At 43.8% G+C, this 12,806-nt stretch overlaps 1 protein-coding gene across 3 annotated transcripts in view; it reads right to left on the reverse strand.

Moving 5' to 3' along the window:
- Positions 1-12,806, reverse strand: part of LOC137431273 (uncharacterized) — a 354,360-nt gene that overhangs the window by 17,634 nt on the left and 323,920 nt on the right. For all 3 annotated transcript variants that reach the window (XM_078781777.1, XM_078781775.1, XM_078781776.1), the window contains exons 16-17: positions 3,515-3,619; positions 2,317-3,406 (exon numbers count right to left, since the gene is read on the reverse strand). In XM_078781777.1, the coding sequence (XP_078637903.1) occupies positions 2,317-3,406; positions 3,515-3,619 (1,195 nt within the window). The remainder of the gene's footprint in view (positions 1-2,316; positions 3,407-3,514; positions 3,620-12,806) is intronic.

A 12,806-nucleotide genomic window follows, 5' to 3' on the forward strand; every position in this document is an offset into this window, starting at 1 on the left:
TAACTGGGGACGAGGCTAAGATGTCCCTTCGGCGGGAACCTAGCACAAGATGGCGGCGGCACCGCGCCTGCTGGCGCAACGAACGTGAGGTGAATGAAGTCAAGAGGTTGACCTTTTTGACTCTTCCACCTCTTAGGGATGTTCAGCGTGGCCTCCATTCCACCAAAGAAAGAGCTGCTGTCGACCCTCTCTCCCTCTCCTCTTGCTCTCCTCCAAAGCGCACAAACTCCACGACCCAACCGAACCAACAATGGCCAGCATCTTGTTCGTCAAGGCAAGAGAGAGACTGACTCTTCTTCTTTACTCTCTCAAGCCAATCACCGAACATCCCTCCAAGTTCGCCCGCCCACCTCCTACGGCCAATTACGTACCACGGGGCGTGGCCTGCCGGCTTTGCTTGGCATGAGTGTTCAATAAGGCAGGGCATACTTGCCGATCGGCAATGTTCGGGTTGTGGTGGTTTTAAGGAAGTTTTGCATGGCTGGCCTGGTTGTAAATGTAAAACGTAGAGGGAAAGCGACAAAGGGAAATCACATACTGGGGAAAACTAACCTTGGTCCCAAAGTAGTCACCGCTTCACCCCCCCGTATGAAGACACAAAAAAATCTTAAGCGACAGTTTCCCTACTTAAATACATTGAGATTTCTCTGACACATCCACAGTCCATGCTATAATTATACAATCCTCCCTTCACTATGGGATTCCTTCATCTACCCACACAAACGTAACAATATATAGCACAACATTTCAAAAGGTTGTGGACGTATATGACAGAACAAAGTGGATGAGTTGGTGAGGTGACAAGAGCAAGCTGATTAGATTTTGGTTCAGATCTGGATGAAAATCCGGCCTATCAGTGGGACACACAACGTGAACTATTAAACTTTCTGGAGGTATGCGCTCTACCGAGTGCTGTTCTAGTTGATGATGCGATCGTTACGTGACAGGTTTCCTGCACTAATCGCATCACCAGAAGTGATGAGCATTTTCAAAATGAGTGCAAATTTGTGAAAAAACTGCATTTGGAAGGCCAGGATGATTTTGACAAATGACTCAGAACGGCCTGATGATTGTGGTTGTTTGTTCAATCTCTCGGATGCAAGGCTAGCCCTTGATATGAAAAAATCTATTTGGAAGACAGTTGGTGTGCGGTGAGAAACCAGTTATTTCCTGAAAAGTGATTTGATAAAATGATACATTTTTACTTTTTAAGAAGACAATTTAATTTACCCCTTTAATTGCACAGGATTCAGTATTTTGCATTGAGACATTTCAACATTCTCCTGTGTGGATCGGGGGCATGCTCCCGAACCCTCGATGCCTGCATTCCTCACAAACCATACCATCAGTAGTAGTTGCTGACCTCTTGAAATTATTCTGAAGCATGTTTGGTTTTAAGCCAGACTCAGTGGCATTTTGGTTACAGCATCCATTATGAGTTTTGGAGGTTCATGGTTCGATTCTGACTCTGACCTAGTCGTAAGAAAGACTTTAAAAATAGCCCCGTGGGGGACTTATGGTCATTTCCCCAACAGGCAGGGTGACCGAAGACGTGACCGATAAAGTGGAATCGGGTAGGGACTGTTTGAACGAAATCGACTTAATGGGGTTAATGGGGTCCTGATTGGATTTTGCCAAGGGCCAGTTTTGAACACCGTATCTGAATTTAGTGCCGTGGGGGTCAGCAGATCCAGATAAGAAGTACAATTCAAGAAGACCATGCGTCCCTGATGAACCCTGTCAAATTTGGTTCAATTCTGGCTCGTACTTATGGAGATGATGATGTTTCAGTGAAAATGGCGGATCAGGGGAATTGCGTGGGAGCCAGTGCTTATGTAGAGCACAACCTTATATCTGGGACTGGCCCTAATGTCTCCAAACAAGTTTCATTAAAATCTCGTAGTACGTCTCACAGAGGATAAGATTTGGGAAAAATTCTCCGAATTTAAGACCTCCTTTGAGCTCAAATATGATCCTTAGACGACAATGGTATAAAAAAGTTGGCATTCCAAAAAACATCAGTAAAAAGCCAAGTCTATACCTCGATGAACTGAGTAAAAAAAAAGTGACCACCTACTTTTTCAAATTGGTCATCAACTCAAATACTTAACTACAACCCTGCCATCATGAGTCCAAGTCACTTAAAATACTGTTGAGATTATGAAGGCGTGTCCTGTTTGTTTTACAGGACTCAACTCTACATTTATAATAGTGGGTGAATATCAACTCATGTTAATTTTTAACCTCAAATAAAGCATGGAACAAAGATGTAGCATTTAACAATGCAAAGCCTGTCAATGTAAACCACAAGTTTACCTGGATTATTAAGGAAATTCAGTGGAGGATTCCTGAGGCAATCCGGTTGAAGATTCCTGAGGGTATATGGTGTATTGTTACTGGGCATATTCGGGTGAATATTGCTGGGGATATCCGGTGGATGGTTTCTGGGGAAATCCGGTCGAAGGTTCCTGGGAAAATCTGGTGGAAGGTTCCCGGGGAAATCCGGTGGAAAGTTCTCGGGGAAATCCGGTGGAAGGTCCTTGGGGAAATCGGGTGGAAGGTCCTTGGGGAAATCGGGTGGAAGGTCCTTGGGGAAACCTGGTGGAAAGTTCTTGAGAATATCCGGTGAAAGGTTCTTGACAAAATCCTGTGGAAGGTTCTTGAATACATTCTCTGGAAGGTTCTTCAATACATCCTGTGGAAGGTTTCTGAGGAAATCCAGTGGGAGGTTCTTGAGGAAATCCAGTGGAAGGTTCCTGAGGAAATCCACTGAAAGGTCCCCATGTAAATCAAGGGGCTCGTTTGTGGAAATCTGGTTAATTTGGAAATCCGGTGGAAGGTCCATGGGGAAATCCGGTGGAATGTCCCTGGGGAAATCCTGCTGACGGTCCCCGGGGAAATCCTCCTGATGGTCCCCGGGGAAATCCTGCTGACGGTCCCCGGGGAAATCCTGCTGACGGTCCCCGGGGAAATCCTGCCGACGGTCCCCGAAGAAATCCTGCGGACGGTCCCCGAAGGAATCCTGCCGTCGGTCCCCGGGGAAATCCTGCCGACGGTCCCCGGGGAAATCCTGCCGACGGTCCCCGGGGATATCCTGCTGACGATACCCGGGAAAATCCTGCTGACGGTCCATGGGGAAATCCAACTGACGGTCACTGGAGAAATCCCGCTGAGGGTCCATGGGGGAATCCCACTGACAGTCCTTGGGAGAATCCCGCTGACGGTCGCTGGGGAAATCCTCCTGACGGTCCCTGGGGAAATCCAGCTGACGGTCCCTGGGGAAATCCAGCTTACGGTCCCACTGACGGTCCCTGGGCAAATCTACTGGACTGACTCTTGTGAAATCCACTGGATGGTCTCTGGGTAAATCCGGTGGGTGATCTTGCCTCTGCTCAATCTTATCGAACTGTGGGTCAAAAATCCCAATAGGGTCAAACAAAGCATGAACCAATACTGCTTAAATCCAGTTTAAAATAAACGCTGCAGATCAAAGATAATAAACACTTCCACTTACATCTTTGACAGGCTTTAGGCGATACTTCATCAGAGCATTTGTGAGGAACTTCGAAGCACGCAGCGCCAGGCATGCTTCTTCCTCATTAGTAATCTGACATGTCATCTGACAAAAGGAATGGTATTATATATATAAAAAAACAAAATCAATATGATATTCTGCGAGGAGAGAAAAAACTAAATTTCAGAATAAAAGTACTGTCGTATCTAAAGCCTATGCAGTCGACTCTCTTCCAACGCGAAGGATATGTTCATGGAAAACCTCGCATTTGGCAAAGTTAGCATTGGAGAAGTCAGGAACATACGTACGTAATACAAAAAAACGGAGAATTTTCCATCTTGCCAAATAGCAAGGACAGGTTTACATATTTTATGTTCAATATAAATTTGTTTAGGAATGCTGCACTGCACATACAGTCACGTGAAAAGTTTGGTACACCCCATGTAGAGTTTTGACTTTTTCAACATATTTCAACATACAGCTATTTGATCTTCATTTCAACAATATTGATAGATAAAGGTGATATAATATAACAAATATCATGAAACATTTACATTTTGTAGTCCATTGTATAATTTAAATAAACATAAATGCAAATTTCGCATGTGGAAAAAGTAAGTACACCCTTGGCTCTAATAGGTGGTATTGCCCACTTTGGCAGAAACAACCTCAAGGAGGCGTTTCTTATAACTGTCTACCAGTCTCTGACATCGACTGGGAGAAATTTTTGCCCACTCCTCCATGCAGAATTCTTTCAGCTGTGCGATGTTTGAGGGGTTTATTGCATGCCCAGCTCGTTTCAAATCCCCCCACAACATCTCGATGGGAATTAGATCCGGGCTTTGACTTGGCCATTCCAGAACCCTCCATTTCTTTCTTTTCAGTCATTCCATGGTGGATTGACTGGTATGTTTAGGGTCATTGTCATGTTGCAAGGTCCACCTTTGGTTGAGCTTCAACTTTCTGACAGATGGCCTCACATTATCCTCAAGCACCCTCTGGTACAATGAAGGATTCATAGTGGATTCTATGATGGTGAGCTGCCCAGGCCCTGATGCAGCAAAGCTGCCCCAAACCATAATATTTCCACCACCATGCTTTACAGTTGGTATCAGGTTCTTGTGGTCAAATGCTGTCTTTACTTTTCGCCAAACATGTCTTCTGGTACTGTGGCCAAATAGCTCGACCTTTGACTCATCTGTCCAGAGCACATTGTTCCAGAAGTGCTGGTCTTTGCCTCGGTGTTCATTGGCAAACTTTGGTCTTGCCCTGATGTTCTTTCTGGACAGCAAAGGTTTCGTCCTGACACACCTCCCATGTAGATCAAATTTGTGCAGCCTCATTCTAATGGTAGACTCGTGCACTTTGACATGAACAGTGGCAAGAGCTACCTGTAGGTCCCGTGATGACATTCTGGGGTTCTTAGAGACTTCTTTCAGCATCTTGCGGTCTGCTCTCGGCTGAACTTGCTGGGGCGGCCTGGCCTGAACAAGTTGGCAGTTGTTTGGAATCTTGTCCACTTGTAGATGATCTTCCGGACAATCGATGATTGATTTCAAATTGTTTGGAGATCTTTTTAAATCCCTTCCCAGACTCATAGGCATCTATAGCCTTCTTTCCGAAGGCCTCAGAGAGCTCTTTTGATCTGGGCATGGTGACACCGCACACTTCAACAACAAAGAGCAAACCAAACTAAATGTCTGAGGTTTAAATAAGACGGGTTCCTCCAAGATCCTCTCTAACGATGTTCTAATCATTTGCACCTGAGCTGGTGCACCTGATTCTAATTTTAGGTATTTGAAGTAGTGATAAATGTAGGGGTGTACTTACTTTTTCCACATGCGAAATTTGCATTTATGTTTATTTAAATTATACAATGGACTACAAAATGTAAATGTTTCATGATATTTGTTATATCATATCACCTTTATCTATCAATATTGTTGAAATGAAGATCAAATAGCTGTATGTTGAAAAAGCCAAAACTTTACATGGGATGTAGTTAGTTTTTCACGTGACTGTATATCAATGAACAGACGGTAATACACGAAGTATCAATAATGTACAGTTGGACCCCAGAATTTGCAGTCCCAACATTCCATGTATTCGCAGATGATAAAATGCGACCTGCTTCTACATTTGTGAGCCTGCGTCCCACGTATTTACGGTTTTTTGTGAGTGCAAAAAAAATAAAATTCCCACCCACCCATGGACTTGGTTAATTATCCCTCTTCACCTATATGGGTGGGGATCTCACGTTAATATTGTTAGTATTTAGTACTGTAGAAGATTGTAGATGGGATACAACATGGGGAGTGGGGTTGCTTGGTTTCTTACATTATTATTTTATCATTTACTTTTGATCGGGAACCACGAGTGATTATTTAATTATATATCTATTGTTTAATTTCAAGTCTCATAAGTCCTTTAGTCTGCACGTGATTAAAGTGCAACACATCCTGTAAATGTTGCGCCGATCAGCAAGGCTGGTTCATGGTACGTAAGTAAAAATGAACTTTTCTTTTGAATTTAAAATAAAACTAGACAGCATGTGAAAATGCAAAGCCTGTCCACATCAATTTGTATTCAGTCGGCTTCTTCTTCTGTATGGTCAAAATAATGAAAACAGTTTAAAACAAAAATACAAAATGAAAATTGATGATTTTATGCTGCTTTTACCTTTAGATCGAAAAAAAAAATCAGCTCTTGCTTTTGATCGATTGGTGAACCAATTATGTGACCCAATATGCAAATTCATAAAATTTCAGGTCAATCAGATGAAAATTGACGATTTTATGTGATGCTGATCGTTAACCTTTTGATCTAAAAAAAAACAATCGACTCCTACCTTTTGATTAATGAACCACCTTAAATTTTAGGTCAATCGGGTGAAAATTGGTGATTTAACGCAACATGGCCTTTGACCTTTGGATCTAAAAAAAAAAGCAATCGGCTTGTTGCTTTTGATTGGTGAACCAACTCAGTGACCCAATATGCAAATTCTTAAAATTTCAGGTCAGTTGGATGAAAATTGACGATTGTATTGACCTTTGATTGTATTGACGTTGACCTTTGATCTTTTGACCAAATTATTAATTTGCCTGCTCCATATTCTCATAATAAAGCTTTGTTGAAAATTTCATGACAAAACACAAATGGTAAATTGAAATTTCAGGTCAATTGGATGAAAATTAATGCTTTTATGTGACACTGACCTTTGACCTTTGGACAACATGATTAATTTGCCTTCTTCGTATTAAAACAAAGGTTTGGTGAAAATTTGATGACAACAGCTCAAATGGTAAAAAAAAAGTTACAGCCCGGACAGACACAGAAACACAGAAGTGATTACAATACCCGTCTCCTGCTGCGCATGGGGTCAGGGTAATGAAATTCGTACATAAGGCTGTGATAACAGCACATCTAAAACTAGAACTGCGAGCAGTCATGGTAGGCTTCCAGGCAAAATGGCCACCATACCACATGACTGATGACGTCATCATGTTCAATACATTTTCCTCATGAGTAGTCGATCATATCTGTAAATTTTGGTTTGGATCGATGAAATGGTTCTGGAGATATAGATTTTCAATTTTTTTTCCAATAAATCCAAGATGGCCGCTAAACCACATGAGTAACGACGTCATAGCTTGCAAATATTTCCCCCCTTTGTTATGTACACATCTGTTTTCAAGTTTCATATCGATCTGAAACGCGATTTTGGAGAAGTAGGTTTTTAAAGTTTTATTTTGAAATCCAATATGGCCGCCAAACCATGTGACTGATGACGTTTTTTTTTCTCTCAAATTTTTGTTGCCATGACTACGTAGTCATATTTGTAAAATTTTGCATTGTTCCCTTCAGCAGTTCTGGAGAAGATGTTTGAAGTTTATGACGTCACAGGCAATGGCAGCAATGGCGTCACAGGAAAGTCAAAATTGTAAAAACAAAATTCATGATGCACTAAGTTACATTGGTATCTGTAATGAGTTAAAGTTTCGTACAGCGAGCTATAACAGTTTTCTCGGAATCGTCTCCACAAAATGTGTGAGAATAATAATCCTTACAAGAACAATAGGCTTCCAGTGGTAACCTCACTGGAAGCCTTATTATGCAATTTAAACTCAACATCCATCTTCGTAAGATAATATAGAATACCGGATCATCCTTCAAGCTCAAACTCCGAACAGTTAAAATGGCATCTATTTCCGGGATCAACACATGCTTTGGGCGACGACACAAGATCGAAGCACAAACAATTTATTTTCAATAAAATAACATGACATCGCAGCAAAAGAGTGAGTTCACCTTTTGGAATTTTATTTGCAAGCATTCAATGAAAACTGTAATCATGTGCATTCGTGTTCGTAAAATTGTAATACTTTCCCTTATGAAAAAACATTTCCCACCAGCCACGCATCTTCCATGCGTGAAGCATGAAACCACTTCCAGCCACACAAACTATTTCCCACCAGCTATACACATAACAGTTCTAAAAGCATATTCGCAAAAAGAGCTGTACATGGTAAACCATCCCGCACCATGTAATTTGGCATTTGTGGTTTTTCGCAAGCATATTCGCAAAAAAGAGCTGTACATGGTAAACCATCCTGCACCATGTAATTTGGCATTTGTGGTTTTTCACAAGCATATTCGCAGTTTGCTTCATAGTCACGGTTTGCTTCATATTCGCGGTTCGCTTCATATTCGCGGTTCGCTTCATATTCGCGGTTCGCTTCATATTCGTGGTTCGCTTCATATTCGCGGTTTGCTTCATATTCGCGGTTTGCTTCATATTCGTGGCCCTGTGCTCGACGTGCTCGCGTTTTTTGCGGCCGTATTCAGTTTTTCACGGGATTTTTGATTTTCCCTTATTAATCACGAACCACCGGGAACCTATCACCCTCCCCCCCCCTTTTTCCATTGAAACAATGCCCCCACATTCGTGGCATTTTCCAGGAACATATCTTATCCCCCGCAAGTGCCGGGGTACGACTGTATTAGATAAACACAACAAAAAACTACACGTGGTCCTCGGTTAACGTCGTGGTTAGTTTCTTGAAAACACAACGTTCTGTGAAATGCCGTTAAATGGATAAATTTATCTTATAAGAATTAATGTAAATGGGGGGACAGGTGAGTGGGGTAGGTTCCCTCATCCACATTAAATGCATCACATTTAAGTAAATTAACACACTTTTCATTGTTTATTTATTTTCTATTGTACATTGTAATACAGTACAGGGAGTCCCCGGTTTATGAACACCACAATTCACACCTCATCAACATGGGCTTCACTTCAGCACTCTTCCGCCATTTCACACGGCATTCTCCCCATGTGACATGAGGGAAAGCATTCTCTCCACATGCCATGAGGGAAAGCATTCTCCCCACGTGACACAAGGGAAATCAGTCTCCCCATGGGGACACGAGGGAAATCATTCTCCCCACGTGACATGAGGGAAAGCATTCTCCCACGTGACACGAGGGAAATAATTTTCCCAATGGGGACACGAGGGAAATCATTCTCCCCACGTGACATGAGGGCAAGCATTCTCCCCACGTGACACGAGAGAATGCATTCTCCCCACGTGACACGAGAGAAAGCATTCTCCCCACGTAACACGAGGGAAAGCATTCTCCTACGTGACACGAGGGAAATAATTCTCCCCATGGGGACACGAGGAAAATCATTCTCCATACGTGACATGAGGGAAAGCATTCTCCCCACGTGACAAGAGAGAAAGCATTCTCCCCACGTGACACGAGGGAAAGCATTCTCCCCACGTGACACGAGGGAAATCATTCTCCCCATGGGGACACGAGGGAAAGCATTCTCCCACGTGACACGAGGGAAATAATTCTCCCCACGTGACATGAGGGAAAGCATTATCCCCACGTGACACGAGAGAAAGCATTCTCCCCACGTGACATGAGGGAAAGCATTCTCCCCACGGGTACACGAGGGAAATCATTCTCCCCACGGGGACACGAGGGAAATCATCCTCCCCACGGGGAAAAGAGGGAAATCATTCTCCCCACGGGGAAAAGAGGGAAATTATTCTCCCCACGGGGACACGAGGGAAATCATTCTCCCCACGGGGACATAGTGAAGACTTCTTCTAGTTGTTGAGATGACCGTTTTCCTCCATCCCGAAAAAGCATCAATGGTTGACTGCTTGCTGCTCTGCTTCTTCATTGCTTTATAAATGTAATTGTACCACTGAATACTTTCCTTGACATTTCTCTATAACCGACGACGTAATAGCGAGTTATAGGTAAATAAACACGATGTTCTGTGAAGACTTGTTATATCATTAGTATTGATGACAAGTGAATAAAAAAACGCATGCTAAATTAAAAAGGCAATGTAGGGATGACAAACTACAGTCGAAAAAGGGTCCGAAACAAGATAGGTATGATGTTGGTTTAGAGAGTAGCTAACAGTAGTGCCATCACATAACAATCCCGACATCACTGCCTCATTTACACTTCATCAATTACTGCTTCAAGCTTCGACAAACACTCCACTGGTTACAACAGCACTTGATTACTCCTGTAGTGTAGCCACGTACTGAGACTCCACAAATTAGCAGCCCAAGTACAATGTTATAATATCAGTACATGATCATCAACTTCTTACAAACTGCATGGACATCTCTAATAACAGCATTCTATAATTATCTGCATTTGTGATTGGTTACTCCAAGTTGATAAAAAAGAAAAGTCGGAAAGACAACTGAAGCTGCAAGAAGTCCATGAAATTATACAGGAGCTTCTTAAACTTATGCACAAATGAAATATAGGAGCTTCTAATACTTTTATCTCAGCCTAGCCCTAAACAATAGTCTGGAGGCAGTGATGTATGGATTGTTATGTGATGGCAATACTGTTAGCTACTCTCGAAACCAACATCATCCCTATGTTTAGGACATTTTTTAGACTGTAGTTTGTCATCCCCACATTGCCTTTTTCATTTAGCATTAAAAAAAAATTTTCACTGGTTTCTGTAATTTTTTACAATGTGGAATAATTCAATGGGATATGGTACTCAGATGATACCCAAACTTGGAGCAAAAGTGCCAATATATCTTAGTCAGCAATGTCAAACACTGCACATGTGTTCCGATATTGTCTTACGTAACCCTGACTGTATCTTGCAGCTCTGTCTTATTGCTTAACACGTAGGCCCATTCGAATTAGTTATGTCATAGTATGTGTAAGAGTAGGCCATTTCCCTCGTGACATCTGCGTTGTGTAATGAATTAAGCTTAGGTCCTTTCATTTTGCGGCCACCCTCCAATTTCTATCTATGGGCAAACTCGATCCATTTTGGCTGATGCCTCCGTGTGTGGTGCTTTGGCTGCCAGCAGCATTAGCTGCCCTTTGCTCGCTCAAACTAGTCCAATGACATGAGGTAGGCCTGGAAAGAGGGAGGAGCGCGAGGTCGGGGTGTGGCCGCGACAAGCAGCACGTCAGAAGGCGGTGACGGTAAGAGCAACAGCCAACCAGAGCTCGGTGGGCATGGCTTGACAGGGCGTGGCAAGCAACGTCTGGCGAGTTTTTTTGTTTTTTTTGTATACAAGATCGAGGCTCGTGAAAGAGCTAACATTAATCACACAGAAAGACAAACCGACACATAAAACATATAACATGGGGAGCGGTAGACAAGATGGGGCGAGAGGGGGAGAGCGAGAGGGTTCCAAGGGCGTGGCAATAAAACCCATGGCGCGAGGCCCCCACCTCAGTTGGGTTATGAGGACTGGCTGGGAGATGAGTTGGAGCGAACTGGTATTGAGAGAACTGATCCGGAGCACTCGTGTGAGAACTGCATTGGGAGGACCGGCGTGCACATGACAGTTTGAGCCTTGATTGAGAAGCGCGTATTGAACTGTCCGTTTATTACGTAAGCAGCCCCGCAAGTGTAACCGCCAAAGCCAGCCTACCGTTTTGCCCTGTGATAATCCCGTGCGCGCCAAACGACACGTGGAGAGCTCCTGCCGTCTGGTTCATCTGCTTCGCGGTGCGAGTTGGGGACCGGAGAGCGAGCTGCCTGGACGCCATCCCTGGACCATCGACCTGTTCGTCTGCAATCCCGTGTGTGTCTGAGTGTGACGGGCCCGTTTGTCCAGGGATAAGTTAAGACTGTTTGAGGCTGCACTGTGTATTCTTCTTCTTCCTTATTGTACAAAGTGTAAATAAATTCTGTTATTCCTTTTCTTCCCAAATTCGACCGTTTCAGTCATTTCCTCCATTGGGTAAGCGTGGCACGATTACGGACCGCTTGGATCGGGTTTAGTCCTTGATAACGGCTCGGGTCACGGGTTCGCTACCGCTCGGCGTTTCCACCTACACCCGTGATTCGGGTGGGGCTTATTTCCTCGTTTCTGGACGGCGCGAGTAATTAGGTGATAGTGATTAGTCCAACGACCCTACTTCACGCTGTCCAGGAGTGACGTCATAGGTCCCGGGTCCCGTCGGCTCGTCAAAGACAAGGGGACTAATCCCCCCTCGGTAAGGGGAAAAGGCCGGCGCTGAGATCCGCAACAACATATATGTATATGGATTGATTCAAGATGGCGATGGCGCATTCTGGCGTGTGCTGAGGAGCTCGCGTGGAGTAAGGAGAATTAACTGTAACGCGAGCCTGAGGAGAATTAACTGTACCGCGAGCCTGAGGAGAATTAACTGTACCGCGAGCCTAAGGAGAATTAACTGTACCACGAGCCTGAGGAGAAGAGCTCACATTTTTGGTGAGAACTGGTATTCTGAGGAGATTGGTCTTCCTAAGAAAGAGAGTTTTAAGGAGGTCATCCTGCCTGCCTGCTTTGGCCTTGGTGTTGTCATCCTCCCCCATTGCCTGTTGATGGTCCTGTTCGTCTCATCATCTCTTCGTCGTCCTGCTCATCTCATCGCCTGCTCCGTGCCCATCCTCTCATCGCCTGCTCCGTGCCCATCCTCTCAACCGCTGCCAACCAGCGATAAGTCGCCATTTTGAGTCCCTCGCCCTGTCTGTGCTTGTGACTTGACGCCTTAGTTTTTATCGGATTTATTTTACTTCATTGTATATAGTTATTATTGATTTCATTCTCCGTTTATTTGTTCGGGATTAAACCCGTTTGGTTTTATTCAAAGCTTTATCCCGGTGTGTACCCTGGTTAGAATAGGTACACCGTATCCCTGCGTGTCGTAAGAGGCGACTGGGAGGGTTGGCGTCAGGAAGGGCATCCGGCCATAAAAACATTGCCTCAAAAAGAGAACCATGACAATTACAAACGACATATGGGCAGGG

The sequence above is a fragment of the Myxine glutinosa genome, chromosome 7 (assembly GCF_964187855.1).
Source record: "Myxine glutinosa chromosome 7, kmMyxGlut1.1, whole genome shotgun sequence".
Taxonomy (NCBI): Eukaryota; Metazoa; Chordata; class Myxini; order Myxiniformes; family Myxinidae; genus Myxine; species Myxine glutinosa.